Source organism: Capricornis sumatraensis, chromosome 14 (assembly GCF_032405125.1).
Source record: "Capricornis sumatraensis isolate serow.1 chromosome 14, serow.2, whole genome shotgun sequence".
NCBI classification, from domain to species: Eukaryota; Metazoa; Chordata; class Mammalia; order Artiodactyla; family Bovidae; genus Capricornis; species Capricornis sumatraensis.
Window position 1 is genome coordinate 54,348,773 of NC_091082.1, and position 26,065 is coordinate 54,374,837.

General features: G+C 54.4%; 1 protein-coding gene across 1 annotated transcript in view; it reads left to right on the forward strand.

The window, feature by feature from the left end:
- The window catches only part of ACOT7 (acyl-CoA thioesterase 7), a 101,063-nt gene that overhangs the window by 31,126 nt on the left and 43,872 nt on the right, over positions 1–26,065 (forward strand). Inside the window, 3 exon segments of the mRNA XM_068986308.1 lie at positions 12,573–12,690; positions 20,214–20,370; positions 25,145–25,236. Coding sequence (XP_068842409.1) covers positions 12,573–12,690; positions 20,214–20,370; positions 25,145–25,236 — 367 coding nt within the window.

Genomic DNA, 26,065 nt, shown 5'->3' on the forward strand with positions numbered 1-26,065 from the left:
CCCCTCTCAGCCTTCCGGAGGTGCACTGACCAGGCCCGACTCAGGGGGAAGGCCAGGCTGTGAGTTGGGAGCCATGGGAAAACTGTGGGGCAGCCGGGGTGGGGGGTGTCTGGGGGACCCTGGCCCGAGCACCAGGGCAGGTGGGACTGGCAGGTCTCGGCATGTGGCTCTGGAGGCCAGGGCTGGAGTGGGCATCTGGGGCCTTGGGGCCTTCTTTCCAACCTGAGGTTGAGAGAGGGACTAGAACAGACCGAGCGTCTGGGGCGCCCAGAACCTCTGAGGTGGTTCGCGTCCTGAGTGGCCTGTGGCCCAGGGAAGGGGAAGCAGGGAGGGCCGGAGGAGGGGGTCCCAGCTGACGCGAGGGGACCAGGGCCCTGGGTGGGTGGGGTGGGGATGACGTCTGTTCACTCTGCATCCCCCGGGGGTCAGCTCAGCGTCTGACACACATGCCCAGTGTGGGACCCGGCGGTGAGCAGGTTGGCCCGGCCCTGCCAGACAGGACCTGTCCCCAGGGGCTGCGGGCAAATCTTGGTGTGCTGTTGTAGTGGCTAAGGGGCTGGGGGAGGTCTGCCATCCTGGCCGGGACCTGTCAGGCTGTATGGGTGGGGAGGCTCATGGGAGACGTTTCGTCCCAGACTCAGCCCTGACTCCCCTCCAGGCAGACGTTGTGGGTGTGGTGTGGTGGCTGGGCCCCTCACCTGCCTGCCAGCTCCAGGCTCCAGGCATCCTGATGGCCCAGCTGAGGGTAGCCTTGCCACTTCCTCCTGGGCTGGGTGCCTGCCTCCCTGTGGAACCGGGGGCTGTGGTGCTGGTCAGGCTGGGATGTTCTTAATCAGTCTGGAATGTTCTTCTCTCTTTTGCATAAAGGTGGGGCCACTAGTGCCTTTAGTGAGAATCCATCCGCATATTAGGAAGGCCCCCAGGAAGGAACCGAGGGCACTTGGCCTCTGACAGGGGGTCTCTGTGGGCCCAAGTGGCAGGCTGCCTTTGCCAAGCCCCATCAGGGCCGTGTCCTGACTTGTCCTCTTAACAACAAAGTCTGTGTGGGCTAGCTGGACAGGTGCCTGGGAGCTGAGCCAGGATGACAGTTTTTAGGAAGTACGCCCTTGAGTGGGTGGGTTCATTCATTTATGCCGCCCATCATGGTGCCTGGGTGACCGTGGCTCTGCAGGGATGGTGTTGGGTCTGGGTGACACTCAGGACATGTCCAGCCTCCTCTCCCCTGGCTGCTGCTTCGCCTCAGCACCAGGGCATCTCTGCCAGCCGGTCCTCTTCCCCCAGACCCAGCGGGGGGAGACAGTAGAAGCCAGTGCACCTGAGCGGTGAGGAGGAAGGTCTGTGTGGTGGGGGCAGGGCGTCGGCCAGGAGAGGGCTGATCAGCCATCTGCCTCCCTGCCGGGGTTCAGCAGCCCCTACCACTCAGGGTGGGCTTGGGGGACAGGTTTCAGATGCCAGCTGCTCTGCATCTGATGGGACCTCTCCCTCTGTCTCACTTACTCTGGCTCTTGATCGCCCCCCCCCCCACCACTTCTGTCTGAGTGTCAGGAAGCTTTGGGTCCAGGCCTGGGGCTTGGCCTTTGTCCCCAGTGCTCTCAGGAGGGCACCTCTGCCTTCTAGATCTCAGGGCAACAGCAGCAGGAGGGCTAGAAGATTTCCTTCTCCACTGTTGTTATATACAAGATGAGGTTTCTATGACAACTGGCTTTTGGTAGGCTTCTCAGACTGATAAAGTGGCCCCTTCCTGGTTAGACTGGGCAGCCCAGGAAGCCAGGGTGCTTCCCGCCAGGCCAAGGGGTTGGGACCGTCCTTGCAGTGGGAGAGGGCCAGTGAGTCAGCTGCAGCTGCCTCTGTTGCCTCTCTCTGGACCTGGGATGTCCCAGCCCACATGGCTTCCCAGCTGAGCAGGTACCAACCACCAGCTGTGGGACCCCCCTCCCCCATGTGGGCACCCTTGTGGCAGACGGGGTCAGGTGGTAGGGGGACTTGGCCCCTATGTGCAACAGGGCTGGCTGTGGCTGGCTTCAGGCAGCCAGGGGCCCCCAGGGCTGGCCCAGGTCTTGCTGACGTTGGAGGTTAGGTGGTTAACTGAACCCGGGATGGGGACTCTGGCCTCTTGAGTATCCACATGGGCTCCTGGCAGGGTCATATCATGGGTGCCCGGGGGAGTTGGCAGTGAGGCCTGGCACTCACCCACCTGGCGCTCACCCACCTAGCTCCAGTGCCCAAGCTGGGGCACTTGCTCCTCTTTGCCTTCTTGCCCGCCTGGTGCTTCCCTTCCTCCTGGCAGCAGATTTCTGTGGTTGGGCCAGGTGCTGCTCACTTTCCTCTCTGCTTAGCTCAGGGTGCTTTGGGTTTTTGGGATCAGTGGGGCTGGGTGGGCCACCTGCCCTGGTTCATTCTCATGTCCTGCTTTGGGGCCTGGGAGGGTCCCAGGGCCTCTTTGGTGGCCCAGCTGTTTCTCCCCCCTTGCCTCCTTTGGGGTCTTTGGGGGTTGAAGGAGCTTTGCTGGAACCTTCTTAGCCAGCAAATTGGGTAGGACAAGCAGTGCCACACAGCCTTCTGTTGGGCAGAGTCCCCCCGACATAGGAAGATGGGGTGTTCATATATGCCTGACTCTGGCCTTCAGGGCCCCATGGTGGAGGCTGCCAGGTGTGAACCAGCCCACGTGCCCCCAACCCATGTGGTCCTCTTGGCAGGTGCGTGCCCCCAGATGAGCCTGGAGCTCCTTTCTCACCAGCAGTGGCAGCCCCCGCCCTGCCAGTCTCCTTCCTGGCTTTGCTTCGGACTCCGGTTCAGATCCTGCTTTATGGATGCCCCCGCCATGGGCACCTTTTCAACTGCCACCTGCAGCTCCAAGGCAGGGGTGGCACTCTGTCCAAAAGTCACTGTCCTGACCCGCTTTTGCTTCTCTGGGTTGAACCTCATTCAGAAGGGACAGGTCTGGGGAGCTTCTGGCACAATCCGTGAGGCGTGCTTAGAGCTGGCTGCCCTGTGGGAACCCGCCTGGACCCTGGCAGCAAGCCCAGTGGTTCTGCCCGTGTTTGGGTGCTGGTGGAAACCCCGCAGAGGACTTCACGTGTCCTGGAAATTGGTTGGACTTGGCACTGCCATCTTCTCCTTCAGGCAGTTCTGCTTTCACCGTTGGGTAAAGGAAACAACCCCCTTGCCCCGCCTCCCCCAGTTCCCTGGAACTCATGTGGAAGTGTTCCATTTTAGCACTGACATTTTCCTATCAGAGTTGGAGATGTTGGCCTCATGCTGGGGGGCTGTGGGTAGGGTGGGCAGGGGGCAGTCATCAGTGGAGCTGCCACCAAGGCTGCTGGGGGCCTGGCCTGGGCTGGCCAGACTGGAGAGCAGGACCTGAGCTTGGCTGCAGGCCGTGGGGACTCAGCCTGGCCGCTCCCTGCTGCCTTCTGGGGGTGGTGCTCAGGTCACTCGGGCAGGGGCCTCAGGCCCTATGCTGTCTGGGTTTCTTGGCGTCACTGTAACACATGACCATGCCTGGGTGCCTTAAAACACAGAAATGCGTATGCTTTCACATCTGGAGGCCGTAAGCCCCACACCACGGGTCAGCAGGGCCACGCTCCCTCTGAAGGCTCTAGGGGAAAGGGCCTTTCTTTCCTTGTCCAGCATCCGGGCTGCAGGCAGTGCCTGTGTGTCTTGTCACAGCGTCACTCCAGGCTCTGCCTCCGTGTCGTGTGGCCTTTTCCCCTCGTGTGTCCAGACCTCCACCTTCCTCTAAGGATACCAGTCATGGGAACACAGCCCTGATAATAACCTCACCTTAACTTGACCATGTTTGCAAACACCTTGGTTGCAAATCAGATCACAGTCACAGGTTCCAGGGTCAGGCTTTAGCTGATCTGAATTGTGTCAGGGGACACAGTTCAACCCCGTCCAGAGGCTCCGGGTTGGGTGGGGCCTGGCCTGGCCTCGGGGGACCTGGAGGAGCAGAGGCACAGGGCCTGCCCTCAGGACACACAGACGTGTGGGGAGCAGGGTGGCTCCTCTGGCCTCCCCGTTGTCCCTTGCCTGCAGTCCGTTTCTGGAATGGCCTCTCCCACTCTGTTCCCCTGCCTTTCTCCCGCCCATAGGAACCAGCAGAGATGGTAGCCTTGAGTTCAGATGGTAGCCTTGAGGTCAGAGAAGGCTTTGCTGAGCACCTTTGTTTCAGCTGTGCTTTGAGTAAATTTTAAAGACTGTGGATTTATTAATATTTGACATGGTTGACATGGTTTCGTGGGGCTTGCGGGATCTGTGCTCCCCGACCTAGGATCGAACCCGCGCTCCCCGCATTGGGAGTGGAGTTTTAACAACTGGACCACCAGGGAAGTCCTTTGACATGGTTTTAAATTCAGAAGGCACAGAGGTGTCACTGTGACCTTCCTCCAATCGCTGGTTCTCCTCTCAGGGGCAGTGGAAGCTTCTGGTTTCCCGGGCCTCCCCCCAAGGGTGGTCTCCACCGGGCCTGCAGGTACGGTAACCCCTCTCCCATCATTCTGAGCCTTTTCTCATCTAACGAGGCTTCTCCGAGACCCTTCCTCCCTCTTGCTTGAGGCTGTGCACTCTGTCATGTGGGTGTAACTTAATCTAACGAGCCCCTTATTGGCGGATTTAGGGCACGGCCCGCTTTTGGATGTAAAACAGCTTTTCAGTGAGTAGCCTTGAACACGGTTGGTTTGGTCATGTGTGGAAACATCTGTAGGGTGAATTCCTCTTGGTGGGATGTCTGGCTTAGAGCAGCCCATGTATCTGGAGCTTGGGTGGATGACGATAAAGCTGGTTGCCCTCCAGAATTTGGTGTCTACTTAGGCTCCTCATTTGTCCACGAGTCGCCTTTCTTCATGGGGCAGAGGTGGCATGTTGCCGGGACAGGCTGGTGCAGGCGAGGTGGAGGGAAGGTCCAGGTGGGCCCAGCCAGCAGTACTGGCCTGGGCAGGTGCAGCCTAGAGCTCCAAGAGGCAGTGGGAGATAGGCGAGGAAAGTTCCAGACCCCTGAGGGCTTCAGAGGCCTCGCTAGGGAGTTGAATCTTTTTTTTTTTTCTGGTTGCCCCACGTTCTTTTTTTTTTTCTGGTTGCCCCACGTGCCATGCGGGATCTTAGTTCCCTGATCAGGGATCGAATCCATGCCCCCTGCAGTGGAAGCGTGGAGTCTCAACCACTGGACCGGCAGGGAAGTCCCGGGAGTTGAATTTTTCTCCCATAGGAGGGGCCCCGGTGGGTCTGGCAGGGCCGTGGACTCCTGCTTAAGAAGACTGACTCTTGGGGCAGCAGGGTGAATGGTGGGCTCGGGCTGGGAGGCAAGACGTAGGCAGAGAAGCCCCTCCATCCACAGCCCCCAGGTGACTCCTCACACACCAGCCCTGACTCCGGGTCTCCCAAGGCCACCCTGCCCCTAGGACAAGTCCAGGCTCTGTCTCAGTCCCAGGCCCGTGTGACAAGCTCCTGGCTCCATTCTCCAGCTCGTCCTTCACCCCCATTCTCTCCCCCCAGGGGTCACTGGCTGGCTTTGGGGGACCACTGTCTGTTTCTGTACCTGCTGAGCTCTCCCATCTCTGGGGTCTTCTGAGATACCACCTCTCCTTGGAGCATCCCTCATGCCCCACCCTCTGTCCCTGGCTCATCTGCTCCCTCTCCAGGACTTGACCCAAGTGTCACTTCCTCTGAAGTTTTCCCGACGCCCCATTGCGGGGTGGTTGCACCATCTGAAAGTGACTCTATGATCCAGGTGTGTGTGGCTTCCTTCCTGCTCTTGTCATTAGCTTAGTGTCTGCTTCAGAGGTTAGCAGGGAGGAGGCGGTGCCTGCTTTGGTTAGCCATGGGCCCAGCCCTGGCCAACTCATCCTGTGGTTTGGGGCAGGAGTAGCTGGAATGGAGGGGGAGAGGTGGTGCGTGACAGGGTGGTAACATTCCAGATGCCACTGCTGGGAGTGCAGGGAGAGAGGAAGATGGTGGAGAGGAACTTGGGGTGCGTAGGCCTGGTCACAGGAGGCAGTGTCCCTGCCACTGGCCAGCTGAGAGGACGTGGGGGATGGGGTCACGGGAAGGGGTCCCTGGGCCAACTGTCCACTTTTCCCTGGAGCTTCTGGGGTTCAAGGATTGAGGGAGTTGCAGGTTGGCATGGGCAGAGGGGCAGAGAGAGGTGGGAGAGAGAATGGGACACACAGAGTCCCCCCAGGATGGGGTCAGGCCCACCACCTGCTCTGCCCTCCTGAGCTGGCCTGCGTGGTGGCCATTTCAGTCGGGTGCTGCCAGTCAAATTTCAAGAGATTCCACATTAAACTCTGGATTGCCGGCTTCTCTAGAAAACTCAGAGCTTTGGTATCCTCAACTCAAACCCCTGCACGGACGCAGCTGGCCAGCTGTGAGGGCCAGTACCACCCAGTACCGCCCCTTCACCTCCCTGACCAGAGACCAGTGGGCAGTGCCGTGTGGCATCGTGCGTGCTCCACTGGGCTGTCTTTGTTTCTTTTCTGATAGAGAAGAGGAAAGCGAAACACTTTTCATCTCCGTGTCTTTGCTAAAAATGGGAAAGCGGGAGTGCCACCAAGGGGCCACACGTTCCCCTGGCTGCCCTGGTTGCTCCCACTCCTGCCTGCCTGGAGGTGACACGCATTGCGGGCATTCAGGGGGAAGTGAGTTGAGGAAGACCCTGCCCAGCAGCTCCAGAGCTCTTTGGAGGAAGGAGGGGACAGAGGGAGGGTGGGCAGGTGCGGGACCATAGCCCTGGCGTTGGGGTGGAGGCCGGGATGGAATCATGGTGACGCCCTGGGAGAGGCATCTGATTTGGGGCCCCAGGGAGGGGCTGCCGGACCTGGGCTCTGGCCCTCCTTGTTTGCACAACTGCAGAGCAGAGGCAGGATCAGGTCCCTGGGGAAGGTTTGTATCTGCACCGTGTGGGTGCCAGCTGGCTTGGGGGCGCTAGGACAGTCCTTGGGCAGGACCTGGGGTGACTAGGACAAGGGGGTGGGGGTGGGCCTGGAGCTCAGTACCCTGGGGCCCCTCCGGAGTTAGTGGGATGTTGGTGCTGTGGGGTCCATCCGGACCCCCAGTGTCGCAGGGTGGCTACAGGCTCTGTCCCGTGCCCTCCTGTCTCGGAGGTGCCTCCTCCCCGGTCCCTCCCTCCTCAAGCCCTCCCGGATGTGAGCACTTCCTCCTTGGCCTTGGGGCCCTCTGTTTGCTCTTCCTGGCCCTGAGCCAGCCAGGCGTTCACAGCCCCACTTTACAAACAGGCAGAAATAAGTCAGGCTCCCCAGACGCAATCTGCATGGTGTAGAATTGTTTCAGTCCTGCCCTGTCTGGACCCCTGCCTGGCCCTTGGGCCTGTGGGTAGAGGTCTTTACTAAGTTGAAAACAAATGCCAAGGAAAGAGTTTGTTGTGGTTGTTTTGTTATTTGAATTGCCTACCTCTTAAACTTTAACAAAAAAAAGAGCTTAGTAGTATAAGCGGGAATTTTTAAAACTCAAAACATTAAAAATATTTTCTATAACATTTTTTATTAGAGGTTACTTTTTGAGCAGTTTTTGTTTTTGCTGGAGCCTAGTTCCCCACAGTGGAAGCAGTCTGAACCCGTGGAAACCAGGGAAGTCCTCAGAGCAGCTTTAGTTTCACAGCAAAACGGCGAGTCAAGCGCAGAGGCTCCCGCATGTCCTCTGCCCCGCATGCACAGCCTCGGCCTTTATCAGCAGCCCAGCAGAGAGGTGCATCTGTCGCAGCCGATGAATCCACAGTGACGACTCCGTGTCGTACCACAGTCTGCAGTTTACGTTGCGGTTCATTCTAGGAGTTGTACATGCTGTGGACAAATGGGTAGTGATATGTCCACCATTCCAGAATCATGCAGAGTATTTTCACTGCCCTAAAAATCCTCTGCTCTGTCTTCTTATCCCACCCCCACCCCAACCTCTGGCAAACACTGACCTTATTTTTTTTTTTTAAGTATTTTATTTATTTGCCAGGCCTTAGTTACAACATGTGGAATCTTTTACTTGTGGCATGTGGGATAGAACTCAGGCCCCCTGCATTGGGAACTCAGGAGTCTTAGCCACTGGACCACCAGGGAAATCCCAACACTGACCTTTTCTTTTTTAGTTTTGGCTGCACTGGGTCTTCAGTCCTTTGGAGATCTGTGGGAGGCTTTCTCTAGTTGCGCTGCACGGGCTTCTCACTGCGCTGACTTCTCCTGTCGTGGAGCACAGGCTCTAGGGCTCTCAGGCTTCAGTAGTTGTGCCACAGGGGCTTACTTGCCCTGATGGCATGTGGAATCTTCCCAGGCCAGGGATCGAACTCACCTCCCCTGCACTGGGGGCTTTCCTGGTAGCTCAGCTGGTAAAGAATCCGCCTGTAATGCAGGACACCCCAGTTTGACTCCTGGGTCAGGAGGATCCCAGGGAGAAGGGAATGGCTATGCACTCCAGTATTCTTGGGCTTCCCCAGTGGCTCAGATGGTAAAGAATCCGCCTGCAATGTGGGAGACCTGGGTTCAGTCCCTGAGTTGGGAAGATCCCCTGGAGGTAGGCATGGCAACCCACTCTTGCCTGGAGAATCCTCATGGACAGAGAAGCCTGGTGGGCTATAGCCTATGGGGTCGCAAAGAGTTGGACACTACTGAGTGACTAAGCACACACCCCTGCATTAGCACATGAATTTAACCACTGGACTGCCAGGCAAGTCCAAACATGGACTTTTTAAAATTGTCTCCATAGTTTTGCCTTTTCTAGTGGTAGCTTATGGTGAATGGTGTCAGATTCATGATCTTTGAAGGAGAAAATTTCGCTTTGGGACCATAGACGCGGCTTCAGTCACTCAAGAGCTTCATGTGGCAAAAGTATTATTAAAGTAAAAAGGGATAGAGAAATCTTCTGACACAGACACCAGAAGGGGGCAGAAGAGTGCTCCCCCCACTAGTCTTAGCAAGACCTTATATACTTTATCAATTGGTTACTAACAGTAGATCCGAAGAATGCCTCAAGGTTGTAAAGGTCTTACAAGACCCACTCACGCAACATACATCTTAACAAGGTTAGCCAGAAGGAATGGGTTCCTGTTAAGCAGAAACAAGTCCTCGAGCAAGACACATTGATGTTATATAAACATTAGTACACAGTTTAAGGAAAAACATACCCTTCAGTTCAGTTCAGTCGCTCAGTTGTGTCTGACTCTTTGCGACCCCATGGACTGCAGCACACCAGGCCTCCCTGTCCATCACCAGCTCCCAGAGTTTGCTCACACTCATGTCCATTGAGTTAGTGATGCCATCCAACCATCTCATCTTCTGTCGTTCCCTTCTCCTCCCGCCTTCAATCTTTCCCAGCACCAGGGTCTTTTCAAATGAGTCAGTTCTTTGCATCAGGTGACCAAAGTATTGGAACTTCAGCTTCAGCATCAGTCCTTCCAATGAATATTCAGGACTGATTTCCTTTAGGATGGACTGGTTGGATCTCCTTGCAGTCCGAGGGACTCTCAAGAGTCTTTTCCAACACCACAGTTCAGAAGCATCAATTCTTTGGCGCTCAGCTTTCTTTATAGTTCAGCTCTCACATCCATACATGACTACTGGAAAATCCATAGCTTTGACTAGACAGACATTTGTTGGCAAAGTAATGTCTCTGCTTTTTAATAAGTTGTCTAGGTTTGTCATAACTTTTCTTCCAAGGACCGAGCGTCTTTTAATTTCGCCATCTACAGTGATCTTAGAACCCAAGAAAATAAAGTCTGTATTGTCTCCATTTCCCCCCATCTATTTGCCATGAAATGATGGGACTGGATGCCATGATTTTAGATTTTTGAATGTTGAGTTTTAAGCCAGCTTTTTCGCTCTTCTTTCACCTTCATCAAGAGGCTCTTTAATCACACATACCACATCTGCTTCATCTGCTTCATCCTTCCGTGAGTGGGCAGGTCGGTTGTTTCATGTTTTGACTACTGTAAATAATGCCACGGTGAGCGTGGGGGTGAAGAGACCATCTTTAAAATACATTTCCGGCTGCCTTGGGTCCTTTGTTGCGGTGCTCAGGCATCTTGTTCCGGTGCTTGGGCTCTCTAGTTACGGCGCATGGGTTTAGTTGCCCTTTGGCATATGGGGTCTAAGTTCCCCAACCAGGGATTGAGCCCAGGTATGCACTGAAAGGCAGATTCTTAACCATGGGACTGCCAGGGAAGTCCCGTAGATATCTCTTTGAGATAGTGATTTCGTTTCCTTCTGATGAGTACCCAGAAGTGGGATTGCTAGTTCATATGGTAGTTGGAGTCTGAATTTTTTGAGGCAGCTCCATGCTGTTTTCCACAGGGGCTGTACCAGTCTACATTCCCATCAGCAGTGCCCAAGGGTTCTCTTTTCTCCACATCCTTGCCAACACACGTTTCTTGTCTTTTTGATGACAGTCATTCTGACAGATGTGAGGTGGTATCTGATTGTGGTTTTGGTTTGCGTTCCCCTGATGGTTAATGGGACTTCCCAAGTGGCACTAGTGGTAAAGAACCTGGCTGCGAATGCAGGGGACATAAGAGACACGGGTTTGATCTGTGGGTTGACAGGATCCCCTGGAGAAGGGTATGGAGGCCCTCTCCAGTATTCTTGCCTGAAGAATCCCATGGTCAGAGGAGCCTAGTGGGCTACAGTCCATGGGGTCGCACAGAGCTGGACACAGCTGAGTGACTTGGCAGCAGATGGTTAACGACGTTGAGTATCTTTTCACGGGCCTGTTGACCATCAGTATGTCTCTTTTGGGAAAATGTCCATCCCAGTCCTCTGCCCATTTTTTAAATGGATTGTTTTGCTTTTGAATTTTATGAGTTCTTTGTGTATTTTGGATATTAATGCTTTATTGGATACATGATTTGCAGATACTTTCTCACATCCCACAGGTTATCTTTTCATTTGACTGATGACTTCCTTTGCTGTGCAGGAGTCTTTTAGTTTGATGTAGTCTCACTTACGTATTTTTTTCCTTCTTTAACCTTTGTTTTTGATGTCAAGTCGAAAAAATCATTGCTACGGCCTACATCTTCTCCTAGGAGTTTTCTGGCTTTGGGTCTTATGTTCAAGGTTTTAATCTATTTTGAGTTGATTCAAAAATCTTTTAAAATAAGCATTTGAGAAGCCAAATGAGGCTCCTTTCCTGTGCTCTGGGGGTTCCCCGGGCCACTCCCCGGGCAACCGTGGCTGCTGCCCTTGAGCCAGTGATGCAGGTGAGAAGTAGGGGTCCTGAGTGCCCCCTAGGCTGAAGGGGTGACTTTGGGGTGGGCAACAGGTCCAGACAGCCTTTGGTCTCCCCAGAAAATGGCGTCGGTGACTGAATGCTGGAGGCTCCAGCCCTCCTGCGGCTTCTGGCTGGCGCTTAGGGAAGGAGGAAGCAGTGCTGGTGAGTGTTCATGTTGCTGACTGTGTGCCAGGCTCCTTATCCGTGCCATCTCGTGGTTCAGTCTTTCCCATAGTCAAGTGCGGTGATGCTGTTGTTCCTCTTGTACTGATGAGAATGCAGAGGTGGCTGGGTTTTGGCAGCTTGCTCAGGTCACCCAGCCAGTAAGACTGGGAGACGGGAACCATCTCTGAGGCTGCCTGGCTTAGCCTCCAAGTCTGGAAGGAGCCAGACCGGGAGGGCACTGGAGCTCCATGGCCCAGAGTTGGGGGTCCAGCCTCTAGGGCCACGCTGGCCAGCAGACTGGAGCAGGGTGGGTGGGCCCAGGTGATGCCGGGCACCTGGAAACTGCACACTCGCTCAGTGCCTGGTACCCGCCTCCAGGCCTGAGGCTAGGGAGACAGAGTTCATCAGCCAGACAGATTGGTATCTGGGAGAGGGCCAAGCTCCGTGGGGTTGCCCAAGGTAGGAGCACCAGGCTGGCTTTCTGGGACTCCAGGGATTTCACAGGGCTTCCCTGCTGCTGACCTCTGCAAAGACATGGCTTTTCCTCTGGGGGAAATGGGGTGATTTCAGTCCCTCCTGACCTTGGGGAGTTCCCAGCTCTCAACTCCAGGGAACCCACCCCTCGGGCGCTCTCTTGGAGCCCTGGGGGCAGGCAGCAATCATGTTTTGTCTTGCTGTCGAAGGTCTGGATGCTGTGATTTGTTTGCAGTTCTCAGAATATCCGTGGCCGCAGGAGGCCAGCTCCTCTGGGACTCCTGACAGAGACGGTGGTCCTGGGAATGTGTGCTTTCTCCAAGGGTCATAGCTGTGTCCTTGCTCATTCAGCTCTGTGGGTCACTGCGGGTCCTGGGAGCCAGGAGGGGCAGGCGTGCTGAGCACCCCACGGCCGGGCTGCCTCAATGTCACCGTCATGGCCTTTGCAGAAGGTCCTCGCCATCCCTTCTTGCCAGGGCAGGGGCCTTCTCCCTCTGGCAGGCTGGGTGCCTGGACCCCAGGGCAGGAAGGTCCCCCTCTGCCCTCCCCCCCCGGTGGAAACATGACCCTGCAAGCCCCTTGTCTGGCCGTCAGATCAGCACCCCACAGTGAGCGGAGGTCCTTTTCCTTCTCTGGGAGCCATCAGGCCTTTGGAGGGCCTTCTCCCTGGGGTCACTGCTGTTCATGAGTAACATCCTGCCAGAGGCTCATCCTTTCTCTTCTCCCCCCAGGATCATGCGGCCGGATGACGCCAACGTGGCCGGCAATGTGCACGGAGGGACCGTCCTGAAGATGATCGAGGAAGCAGGAGCCATCATCAGCACCCGGCACTGCAACAGCCAGAACGGGGTAGGCGTCTGGGGACCCTCCGCCAGCCCGGCCAGGGCTCTGCGAGATCCAGGCAGTCCCCTCCGCCCGTGTCGTACTCTGTGGGGTCAGGGCAGGAGTCTGAGTGGAGCCTGGGCCTGGAGTGTGCCCCTCCCTCTTCCCTGAGCCTTGGGGCTTCTGGAACCCCTGGCCTTGGACCAGGGACCCCTTGGATTGGCACTTGGTTTGGGGCTCATTGAAGGGAGGCTGGGGACCCCCAGAAACTAAGCTGAGAGACACCTTTTCAGCCCCTCTCCCTGCGTGTGGGGAGAGTTGTGGCTCCCTGAGTCTGAGAGGCCCCAGCCTCTCAGAGCCTGTGTGGGCGGCAGTTAATTCTGGGTGTCACATTGCCTGCACCTGGATCTGTCCCCTGCTTGACCCACCCTGGGTCCACTGGCAAGTCTGGGGGCTCTTCCCTTGGTGGCTCCTGCGCTGCGGGGCCTGCAGGCCTGCACCAGCTCCTGCCATGGTGCTGCTCTCTGCCCGCTGCCCAGACAGAGGCAGACTTGGAGACTCAGGGCTTCAGGGCAGCTGCCGGGCGTGCAGCCTGCCAGGTCCCGCCCGGCCCCCAGCCCTGTGGGGTCCTAACATTCTCTGAAGCCTGCCCTTGGGATCCTGTGGGCCTCGGCCAGCCACCTATCGTGCCCCTGTCCTCCAGTTCCACACTCGTATGGGCTGTGTGCATGTGTGCATGGGTGTGCACCGCTGTAAGGGTACGTACGTGCAGAATGAACCAGGCTGGGGTAAGTGTCGGGGGTGGACGTGGGCCTGGGGGCCTCAGTATAGGGAGGAGTGGGGTGTGTTTCGTAGGACCCTGCTGTGAGGGAGGGGCTCTCCTGCCTGCTGAGAGTTTAGATCGATTCAGTGCCCTTGAAGCTGGGCTAACCCATCACATTCAGAGAGCGCCCTCTGGTGGCTGTGAGGAAGATAGGCCTGGGCCTGAAGGTCTGGGGCTGAGGTAGGGGCCGAGCCCCTGAGAGAGACTTTGAGGGTCCAAGCCAGGGCTGGCAGGAGAGGCTGGACGTAGAAAAGGAAAAGCCCCAGGACTGGGAGTAAGGGACTAGGGGCTCGGGAGGCTGTGTGTTGTTCAGTCACTCTTTGCGACCCCATGGACCACACCACACCAAGCTTCCCCGTCCTTCACCATCTCCCGAAGCTTGCTCAAACTCGTGTCCATTGAGTTGATAATGCCATCCAACCGGCACATCCTCTGTCGCCCCTTTTCCTCCCGTCAGTCTTTTCCAGCATCAGGGTCTTTTCCAATGACTTGGCTGTTCGCATCAAGTGGCCAGAGTATTGGAGTTTCAGCTTCAACATCAGTCCTTCTGGTGAATATTCAGGATTGATTTCCTTTAGAATTGACTGGTTTGATCTCCTTGCTGTCCAAGGGATTCTCAAGAGTCTTCTCCAGCACCACAGTTCGAAAGCATCAGTTCCTCGGTGCACAGCCTTCTTTATGGTCCAACTCACATGTGACTACTGGAAAAACCATAACTTTGACTAGATGGACCTTTGTCAGCAAAGTGATGTTTCTACTTTTTAATATGCTGTCTAGGTTTGTCATAGCTTTTCCTCCAAGGAGCAAGTGACTTTAAATTTCATGGCTGCAATTACTGTCCACAGTGTTTTTGGGGCCCAAGAAAATAAAGTCTTTCATTATTTCCACTTTTTCCCCATCTGTTTGCCATGAAGTGATGGGACCGGATGCCATGATCTTCATCTTTCGAATGTTGAGTTTTAAGTCAGCTTTTTACCTCTCCTTTTTCACCTTTATCAAGAGGCTCTTTAGATCCTCTTTGGCTTTCTGTCATTGAGGTGGTGTCATCTGCATATCTGAGGTTATTGATATTTCTCTCGGCAATCTCGATTCCAGCCTGTGCTTCATCCAGTGTGGCATTTTGCATGATGTACTCTGCATGTAAGTTAAATACGCAGGGTGACAATACACAGCCTTGATGTACTCCTTTCCCAATTTGGAACCAGTCTGTTGTTCCATGTCCTGTTCTAACTGTTGCTTCTTGACCTGCATACAGGGTTTCTCAGGAGGTGGTCTGGTATTCTCATCTCTTTAATAATTTTCCCAAGTTTGTTGTGATCTACACAGTCAGAGGCTTTAGCATAGTCAGTGAAGAAGAAGTAGATGTTTTTCTGGAACTCTGTTGCTTTTTCTGTGATCCAGTGGATGTTGGCAATTTGATCTCTGGTTCCTCTGCCTTTTCTAAATCCAGCTTATACACCTGGAAGTTTGCAGTTCACGTACTGTTGAAGCCTAGCTTGAAGGATTTTGAGCATTATCTTGCTAGCATATAAAATGAATGCAATTGTGCATTAGTTTGAATATTTTAAGGCATTGTCCTTCTTTGGAATTGGGATGAATACTGACCTTCTCCAGTTCTGTGGCCACTGCTGAGTTTTCCAAATCTGTTGGCATATTGAGTGTAGCACTTTCACAGCATCATCTTTTAGGATTTGAAATAGCTCAGCTTGAATTTGATCATCTCCCCTAACTTTGTTTGTAGTAATGTTTCATAAAGCCTGTTTTGACTTCATACTCCAAGATATCTGGCTCTAGGTAAGTGACCATACCATCATGGTTATCTGGGTCAGTAAGACCTTTTTTGTACTGTTCTTTGTATTCTTGCCACCTTCTCTTAATCTCTTCTGCTTCTGTTAGGTCCTCACTGTTTCTGTCTTTTACTGTGCCCATCCTTGCGTGAAATCTTCCCTTGGTATCTCTAAGTTTCTTGAGGAGACCTCTGGTCTTTCCCGTTCTGTTGTTTTCCTCCCTTTCTTTGCATTGTTCACAAAAGAAGGCTTCTTTTATTTCTCCTTGCTATTCTTTGGAACTCTGCATTCACATGGATATATCTCTCCCTTTTCATTTGTCTTTTGCTTCTCTTTTCTCAGCTATTTGTAAGGCCTCTTCAGACAACGATTCTGCCTTTTTGCATTTCTTTTTCTTGGGGATGGTTTTGGTCACCACCTCCTGTACAACCTCTTATGAACCTCTGTCCATAGTTCTTCAGGTACTCTATTAAATTTAATCCCTTGAATCTATTTGTCACTTCCACTGTATAATTGTAAGGGATTTAATTTAGATCAATCCTGAATGGTCTAGTGGGTTTCCCTACTTTCTTCAGTTAAGTAGAATTTTGCAATAAGAAGGTCATGATCTGAGCCACAGTCAGCTCCCAGTCTTTTTTTTTTTTTTGATGACTGTATAGAGCGTCTCCATCTTCAGCTACAAAGAATATAATCAGTCTAATTTCGGTATTGACCATCTGTTGATGTCCAAGTGTAGAGTCGTCTCTTGTGTTGTTGGAAGAGGGTGTTTGCTCTGACCAGTGCGTTCTCTTGGCAAAACTCTGTTAGCCTTTGCCCTGCTTCATTTTGTACTCCAAGGCCAAACTTGCCTGTTACTTTGGGTATCTCTTGTCTTCATACTTTTACATTCCAGTCCCCTATAATGAAAAGGACATCTCTTTTTGGTGTTAGTTCTAGAAGATTTTGTAGGTCTTCATAGCAGCCTCTTGCAGGCAGAGCTTGGAGAATTCCAGAAGGGGCCCTCAGGCTGTGCCCTCCTTCTTGCCTGGCTCTCTGAGCACTTGCCTTTCCCACTTTGTGCCAGCAAGTGGTGCTGTAGCCCCACAAATGTACTGAGGGCTGGAAGCCCAGCAATTCCCTCAGGTTGTTTCAGCCTCAGGGGTGATGTGACTGTGGGCGGGTAAGGGGGGGTGGGGTAGGGGTGGAAGGGACAGGCCCCCCTTGAATCAGAGGGTGAACCCACATGCTGTGCTTGCCTGCACAGCCCCTGCTGCATCGCTGCTCTGGGGCCTAACTCCAGGACCTTTATAGGAACAGACTCCTGCCTGTCTGAGGCTCTCCTGGGAAGGGGTAGACATGGAGGTCCCCGGCATCCCTCCCGAGAGACTTGTTCTGTGGGTTTGGGGTGGGCTGGGGAATTGGCCTGTTCACCAGGTGTCAGATGAGTTCTCACACAGGTGGGAGAGCTGTACTTTGCTGCTATAGGTGGTGGCAGGTGGCCAGTGGGAAGGGTGTAGACACACCAGGGCTCGAACTATCACCTGCAAGCCTGACGACTCCAGTCCCCGCAGGAGGGTGCTGTGAGGACCAGCTGCCAAAGTGAAGCCCGGAGCTGGCATGGGATGCACAGACCCTCGGGAGGTGCCCAACCAGCCCAGGGGTACCTGTGCTAGCACGCCCAGTGTCCTCAAAAAGCCGGCTGGTTTCTTGGTTCTGATAGAAAGTTGTAAAAGTGCTGGGTGTTGTGATTGGCAGTGAAGTTCAAACATAGGACTATCTTTAGTGTCATTTGGTTAATGTGGACTGAAAAGGAAGCTGATTCCATGATATATGAAGAACTATTACAACTCAACAGCAAAAAATAAACAACCCATTTAAAAAATGGGCAGAGGAACTGAATAGACATTTTTCCAGTGAAGATGTGCAGACGGCCAGCAGGCGTGTGAAGAGATGCATGCTCACCATCAGTAATTGTCAGGGAAATGCAGATCAGAACGATGAGATGCCAGCTCACGCCTGCCTGAATGGCTGTCATCAAAAAGACAACAGATAGGAAGTCTTGGTGAAGATGTGGAGATAAAGGGACCCTTGCATACTGTTGGTAGGAATGTAAACTGGTGCAGCCCCTGTGGCAAAGAGCATGGAGGTTAAAGCTGATGGGCTTCCCAATGGTGCCAGTGGTAAAGAACCCGTCTGTCAGTGCAGGAGACATAAGAGGTGTGGGTTTGATCCCTGGGTCAGGAAGATCCTCTGGAGAAGGGAATGGCAACTCCAACATCCTTGCCTGGAGAATCCCATGGACAGAGGAGCTTGGTGGGCTACAGTCTATGGGTTCTCAAAGAGTCAGACACGACTGAAGTGACTTAGCATGCACGCACATATGGTCCGATTATTCCACTTCGAAGTATTTATCCAAACAAAATGAAAACACTAATTGGAAGTGGTATTTGCGCCCCCTTGTTCATGGCAGCCTTATTTGCAGTAGCTGAGACGTAAGACAACCTAAGTGTCCACTGATGGATGAATAGGTAAAGAAATTGTGGGAATTCTGTGGTAGTCCAGTGGTTAAGACTGCAGTTTCACTGCCGAGGGCCCGGGTTTGATCCCTAGTCGGGCAACTAAGATCCTGCAAGCTGCACAGCCCAACCAAAAAAAAAAAAAAGAAGTTGTGGTGTAGATATATGTACACTGTGGAATGTTACACATACAGAAAGATGGAATCTTGCCATTTGCAACAACATGGATTGACCAGGAGGGTGTTAGATAAGTGAAATAAGTCAGATGGAGAAAGACAGATACCTTGTGATTCACCCAGAGGTGAGATATAAAAAAGAAAGAAACAAAGAATACATGAACAAACCAAACACAAGCATATAGATACAGAGGACAGAAAACTGGTTACTAGAGGGCCTGGTAGGCTACAGTCCATAGGGTCGCAGAGAGTCGGACACGACTGAGCCACTTTCACAGAGAGAGGAAGGGGCAAAGTAGAGGGGGGCCAGGAGCGAGGTGGGTGTAGGGATCATTGCTCAGTGATGGATGGAAGCTGTATTCTTGGTGGTGAGCTTGCTGTAGGGTGTGCAGAAGTAGAAACAGAATGTTGTACACGTGAAACTCATGCAGTGTTATAAATCAGTGCGTGTGTGCACGCTGTCATGTCTGACTCTTCGTGACCCTGTGGACTGCAGCCTGTCAGGTGCCTCTGTCCATGGGATTCTCCAGGCGAGAGTGCTGGAGTTGACTGCCACGTCCTCCAGGGGATCTTCCTGACGCAGGGATTGAACCCATGTCTCTTGCTTCTCCTGCATTGGCAGGTGGGTTCTTTACCACTTTACGACCTGGGAAACCCTATAAACCAATGCTACCTCAATAAAAACTGAACCTACAAAAACTTGGTTTTCAGGAGTCCTCTGGCATCCAGTGGTTAAAACTGCAACACGCTTTCTTTTGTATATACATACGTGTGTATATATATATATATTTGACTGCACAAGGTCTTAGTTCTGCAGCATCTTTAGCTGTGGTATGTGAACTCTTAGTTGCAACATGTGAAATCTAGTTGCCTGACCAGGGATCAAACTCAGGCCCTCTGTGTTGGGAGCTCAGAGTCTTAGCCACAAGACCACCAGGGAAGTCCTAAGACTCCTTGTTTTTATCGCCAAGGGCCTTGAGGAACTAAGATCCCACAAACTGTACACTACATGGTGATGCCAAAAAACGAAAAAACACCTGATTTTCAGTGCTGGTGTGGAGAGGTGCTGGGGCCCAGCGAGCACTCTGCCCTATTGAGAAGCACTGTTGGAATACTTAGTGAGGTATTTGTTTGCTTCTGCCCAGTAAACCATCCACAGGACCAAAAATGATTTAGATAAAAGAAAGCTCCTCACAGGGTTATTCATAATAAGAAGCAATTGAGGTTGACCCAAATCTAACAGAAGAATACTCTGTTTTGCCATTAAAAAATATCCTTGCAGTGGAGTATTGCAAAATGGCAGCCGTAGAAAGTGTTAAGAAAAGGAAGGAGGAAGTGAGTCCCTCATTTTCATGAAGCGTGAGCTCCCAAGGGTTCCTCTCGTGGCTGGGGACGTAAGCCTTCTTGTTCCTTTTGAGTTTTGAGTCATGAAAATGGGTTATGTATCTAAAGGATAAAGAACATTTTTTAAAAAGGGATGTGATTGCTAAGAGCTTGTCATAACATAGGCAGGTTATTTTTCTTCCTGTTGAGTGAAAAAAGCAGATTGTGAAAGTGGATATTTAGCATATACACAGCTAGGTGAGATTATATATGGCAACTAAAGGTGAGTATAAGTGACAATTAAGCATGACTATGAGTGTCAACTATATGCCTCAAACCGCAAAACGAGGAGCCAGGCAGACAAGTGAACCAGTAAAACCCGTATTCTTGGGACAAAAAGCCTGGAAAGAAAGATCCCAAAGTAGAAGGCATGGTTGTCTCTCAATGGGAGGGGTGAATTTTCCCTGCTCTACTTTTCTGTACTTCCCAAGTTTTCCATAATGAGTATGTATGCCTTTTTTCACTTTCCATTTTACGAGTAATAAGTATCCTTTGTAGAAGTCAGAAAAGAGAAGTTGCTTGGAACCCCACCACCCAGGATCACCTGCATCAACAGCTTTGCCCTGTTGCCCCTCAGGCAGTGCTTCATTTCCTGGTTTTGCATTTAGGAGTGCATGCTGACAGTAACTTGCTCTAGTTTATTCTTTATTTAAAAAAAACTTTTGTTTCTTTGGTCATACCACCCAGCATGTAAGGTCTTAGTTCCCTGACCAGGGGATTGAACCCACGCCTCTGCAGTGGAAGCGCGGAGTCCTGACCCCTGGACTGCCAGGGAAGTCCCATGACTTGCTTTACTGTAACTGTGGGGAAAAAACCAAGGGTTGTTTTAGGGGACCATGTCCAGGGTGGGGCCTTGGGATGACTGACCCGCCTCTGCTCTTTGCAGGAGCGCTGTGTGGCTGCACTGGCCCGGGTGGAGCGCACGGACTTCCTGTCGCCCATGTGCATTGGCGAGGTGGCGCATGTCAGCGCAGAGATCACCTACACCTCCAAGCACTCGGTCGAGGTGCAGGTGCATGTGATGTCCGAGAACATCCTCACAGGTAACGTCCACTTGCAGCGATGGTGGCCTTGGGGCAGGCGCAGCAGCCATGGCTCCTGGCTCATCCTGACACTGTCTGTGATGAGCTCCCTGCATTCCCACCTCCACCTGTGGGCAGTGACAGCTGCGTCCTCGCTCTGCAGATGGGAAACGGGGGCATGGGCCTAGTTAGGCAATGAGCTGGGTGTGCGGCCCCCCTCCCTCTGCCTTCCTGGGGTAGGGGCTGGCAGCCAACTGGGCTGGGCAGAGGGGTGGCAGCGGGCTGGGAGGGCACCAGCCGCCTTCCAGCCCTGCTAATGTGCACCCAGTGCCCCGCCCCCGCCCCCTGGCCCCTCACTGCTCCTTGGAGCACACTGGCCTGGCCCTTGCTCTGCTCCCTGGGGGCCCCTGCAAGCCAGGCTGCGGGCTGGTGCTCACTGGGTGAACCTTTGACTCGGGTTTGATCTGAATATTCTCTTCCTCAGAGTGGTAACCATGGAAACCCTTTTTCCTACCCCCACTGGGCGCTACAGGGGAGTGTGGCTCCCGTTCAGTCGCTGCTTTTTATAACCAAGATGCTCATGAGGCAGGCAGCCCCCTTGGTGCCCTTGCTCTTCATCCCAGCCCACCCAGTGTCCCGTCCAGAGGCTCTGCTGGCTCTGGGGGAGGGAGCTGCCTGGGTCCTTGCCCCTCCTCTAACACCCCGTCCTCAGCCATGGCTGCCTGCAGAGTACTATGCTCAGAGATCTTCATGGGGCTCCAGGCTTCTCCCCCACACAGGCCAGGCGCTCAGTTACCCATCTAGAACATTCCGATGACCACAGCAGGCCCAGCCGCCACATAGTGAATGGTGTAGCTGAGGCAGAACCTGGGGTGGGGGAGTGGTTAGCAGGCTTGTGCCCCATGTTCTGATCTGTGGCCTGAGCTCTGTGTTCGGGGCAGCTCCAGCGTCAGAGACCTTGGATGCTGGTCTCAGGCTGTGGCACAGAAAGGAGTCCTCTGGTCCTGACTTCCCACATGGGCTAGCAGCCCACCATCTCAGAGAAGGCCCCTCCCATCCCCCCCACCTGCCTCCCCTATGCCCATCCCCACCACAGTGACCCAGTCCTGCTCTCCTGGCCTGAGATGGGAGTTGAGCCTCCCCGCTCGGGACCCAAGGGAGGAAATGGCTGGCTGCACTCCCGGCTTCTCTTGAAATTCACACTTAGTCGATAGTGTTTTCAGCAGTGCTGGTTTTTTCATGACAATTTTCTGGTGTCTCAAAACAGAGTAGGGGCCTGCTTTACAGATTCCCGTCATCTAGGCCCCCTTTCTGCACATCAGAGGCTTCGGCCAGGGAGGAAGCCTGTGAACAGAATGGCATCACACTGAGTGGGAACGAGAGGCAGGGGACAGGGGGCCTCTTGGGCTTTCAGACTGGAACTCAACTCTGCCGAGAGGCAGGGATCCTGGGATCTTGGCTCCTCCCACCAGAGGTGGTTCTCAGGGGGACACACTTGGTTGTCACAATCAGGGTGATGCTGCCAACTGCCTGGTGACCAGCCTGGGTGTCTGCAGAGGGAGGCTGAGGAGACTGGCGCTGGACTGCTGATGTCTGAGGGGAGTGGGCACGTCCCCTGCCCCCTGCAGCTTCTGTTGGCTCATGATGGACAGGGACTCAGTCCCTGATGAAGGAAGGAAGGAAGGAGGGAAGGAGGGAAGGAGGGAGTGGATGAGTCGCTCCTGTGCTGAGAGGAAGCCAGCAGGGGGCGCTGTCTAGAAGGAAGTGCTCCAGCTCGCTGTCTTTCTTTGCAGGACCCTCCCTCTGTGGGCAGGAGTGGGCAGTGCTCACCCAGTGCCTGTGCTAGCGACACGAAACCCCCTGCTTTGTGGTCAGGATGCTCTCCACGTGCCCCCCCACCCCGCCACACACACACCACACACACACGCACACACACACCACACACACACACACACACACCACACACACATACACACACAGTCCCCAGCACACACATACACACCCAGCACACACACCACACACACACACACAGTCCCCAGCACACACATACACACCCAGCACACACACCACACACACGCACACACACACACACACACACACACACAGTCCCCAGCACACACATACACACCCAGCACACACACACCACACACACACACACACACACACATACACACACACACAGTCCCCAGCACACACATACACACCCACCACACACCCACCACACACACACACACATACACACACAGAGTCCCCAGCACACACATACACACCCAGCACACACACCACACACACACACACACACACACAGTCCCCAGCACACACATACACACCCAGCACACACAGCACACACACACACACACACACACACACAGTCCCCAGCACACACACACACACCCACCACACACACACACACACACACAGTCCCCAGCTGCCCTGACCCTGAAGGGTGGGCACACAGTCTAAGCTGCCCCAAGGATAGAAGCGGCTGTGCAGAGCACAGCCTCCCAGAACAGCGGGCAGGCTGCGGGCAAGTGAGGGGGACAGAGGCCCAGTAGAGGAGGGGCTGGCCAGCACTGCCCAGCTTTTTGACCCGGGGGAGGGCCGAGGCCGAGGGAGAAACCCGAAGCTGGATCATGGGGTGGATGTGGACGCTTGGAGCCCTGGGGCTGCATCTTCTCTCCACGGCTTGGTCGCCTTGCCCACGAGCCCCTGCTGCAGGTCCGGGCGCCCTCCTCCCACCTTGATCTCACATCCGGGTCCTCCTCTGGGTCTTGGCACCACGTCTGTATCTCTGTCATCCTCTCTCCGTCTTTCCATGTTTGGGTCTGTGTGAGTCTCTCTTACCCTGGGACCCCATGTCTCAAGGTCTTCCTGCCTTGATGCGTCTCTGCCTGCGTGTCCGCTGGGATGTGAAGGCAAGCTGTGTGGCTGCCTGGTCCAGAACAGGGCTGCCCGGAGGGGCTTTGAACACGGCCAGGTGGGGACACCAGGCTGGGCAGACAAACAGGCGATGAGGCTGAGCCAGGAGGCTGCTCGGGTGCCGTCTGTATTTCACAGCCCCTGGAGGCCCGTTCTGTGTGTCCCCCTCACTCGGGGCCGCGCCGCCTTCAGGAGGCAGCTGGGCGAGCACGCGCCCAGGCAGACAACCAGCAAACCTTTGCTCATTCATCTCCAGCAACTGTCAAAATATTAAGTTCACTGGGATGTGATTGCTGTGAAGTTGCTCCAGAAAATGGCTGGGAGCCTCATAATTTCAGAATAGATATTTTCAGTGCTACCGTTGTCTTTTGGTGGCTTTATTGAATGATAGAGAAAGCACAGTTTGAGTGTTTTGCCTCATTTGCTCCATGGTGTTCGTTTGGGTTTGGAGGAGGGCCACTCGGCGTTTCCGTGGAAACGGGCCATCAGGCTGGCTCTAGCTGAGTCGGACAGGAAATCTTTACTCCCCAGAGCAGGTTGTCAGAATCACTCTCCATCACAGAGCAGTGAAGATATTTTTCCATGTTGTTTGCCTGTGGTCCTGGTGGTGCTGTGGAAACGTCCTGGTGGGCCTCGCCCTCTTTCTTACCAACTTGCCAGGGCTCGGCCTGGACCTTTGGTCTAGTATAACGGAGTAAACAGAGGCCCCACGATCGCCTTGGGGGGCAGGTCAGAGGTACTGGTAGGAGGCATTTAGGGCCAGGCCCCCAGGCTGCTTCCTCTACTCTACTTACTTTCTGTCCTGAAGTTCTCCTGTTCTCTGCTACATGCAACCTTCCACGTCAAAGAGGCAACTTTTAATAGGCATCCTCGCAAACATTAATACTTTCCTGAAATTATGGGGTCTGGGAGGCATCGAGCTTCTGTATGAACGTCGGCAAGCCTCTTGACTTCTCTGGGCTTCAGTCTCCTCCTGCACAAGGGAGGGGTGTGGACCCACAGGGATCTCTGGGCTTTTTTGGCCCATGATATTCAGCCCGGACAGCCCTCCTGCCCTGGGAGCCCCACTTTGCCCTGAGGCCAAGCTCAGTGCCCAGAGAGGGTTCTGTTTCTTGCCCTTCACTCCAGAGTGGAAGCCAGCAGCCCACAGCGCTCTCTCAGCCCCAACTTGGGAGCATCTGGAGTGAGGCTGAGTCCCCCCAACTGTGCCTGGCGTGGGCCCCCTACTGGGAAGGGGAGCCTGGTGGGGGCAGGTTGTACTCTGGCTGTGCCCCATGGCCCCACCTCCATGACCCTCAGTCTCACATCCATGAGCTGCCTCCTGCCCACCCAGAGCTCTTCTCAGTGGCCTTTAATCCAGCGGATGGGTCCTTCAGAGGACGTTCCTGTTCTGTGTGTTGTGATGTCCAGTTCCTCAGCGGGGCCTTCTACCATGAGATCCATCAGCTGGGATCTCTCGGTGGATATGGGGCCCAGCCTGGGTTTGTCCTGCTTTTCCCTGGGAGGAGGCCGAGGCCAATCTGCCCACCCGCCCCCCCGCCCTAGCCCTTCCCTCCCCGTCCCTCTGGAGGCTCCTTGGAGGCTTGCCTGGAGTTGGCGCCCTCCAGATGTGGGCCTTCTGAGTTAGAAAGTCCTAGAAAGCCGGCAGGCCCCCCAGCTTAGACCAGAAGATTTGAAATCTTCACAGCAGCCTCAGTGTGGGGCAGCATGCTGGGGCAGGGGCTCCCCAGCTGGGGCCTGCGCCTCCCCCTAGTCTGTGCCCACACTTGCACCTCGAGGCTGAAGGAGGCCTGGGGGTGGGGGCCAGAGGTGGTGTTGGCCCTGCCTGCCACCCTGCCGCCTCCTAGGCCATTCCTCACATGTCTCTTCTTTGAAGGTACCAAAAAGCTGACCAATAAGGCCACCCTGTGGTACGTGCCCCTGTCGCTGAAGAATGTGGACAAGGTCCTGGAGGTGCCTCCGGTTGTGGTAAGGAGACCCTGCCCACTTTTCCCAGGCAGAGGGCAGGGGGGACCAAGTCTTAGGAGATTTAGAGGCATAGGGGGAGGGACGTCCCTTCATACAGAGAAGGCCATAGCAGCTGGCCTGGGCCCTGCAGATGCCAGACCCCCCTTGGAGGGCCCTGGTCAGAGGCAAGATGGGCAGCAGAACTGTGCAGGTGGCCAGTCTAGGGGAGACCACAGTCCTGGGGAGACAGGCTGAGACATCTCTGTTTCAGCCCCGCTATCTCTCCCGCCGTGTCCACTTCCTTCCTTGGTTTCTCTCGTTTGGGTTTTTCTCTGGACAGACACGTCTATGCATGAAGAGACTTCGTCGTGTTCATGCCCAGGTGCCCCACTGCACACAGGCTCGGGGGGCAGGCGTTCCGAGGGGGAAATGAGGCTGATAGCTGATAGAGGGATTTAACTCCTCCCTTCACAGCGCCCCACCCCTCCCCCTGTGTCACCCCTGGATGTTCCAAGGACATCTGTGACCCGCTGTCCCTGGAGGCCGGGTGCTCTGCTCTCACCCCTGCAAGGACGGGCTGTTCTCAGAGAGGCCTGGGCCTGACTTAGCTGTGTCTGCCCCTGCAGGGAGCTTTTTTCTGTGGCTGAGATGTCCATAGAAGAAACAGTAAAGTGGGGACCCAGGCAGTTAGGGACTGTATCGCACTCATGGAGGAGCACTCCCTAGTCTCCTCCCCGCCCCCCTGCCACAGGCCCTTTCCACTCTCGGTCGTGTCCCCTCACCGCCCATAGGCCTGGGGCAGTGGGGGCTTGCTCCCTGTCACCTTGCCGGGTGGGGGTCTCCCAGCTCA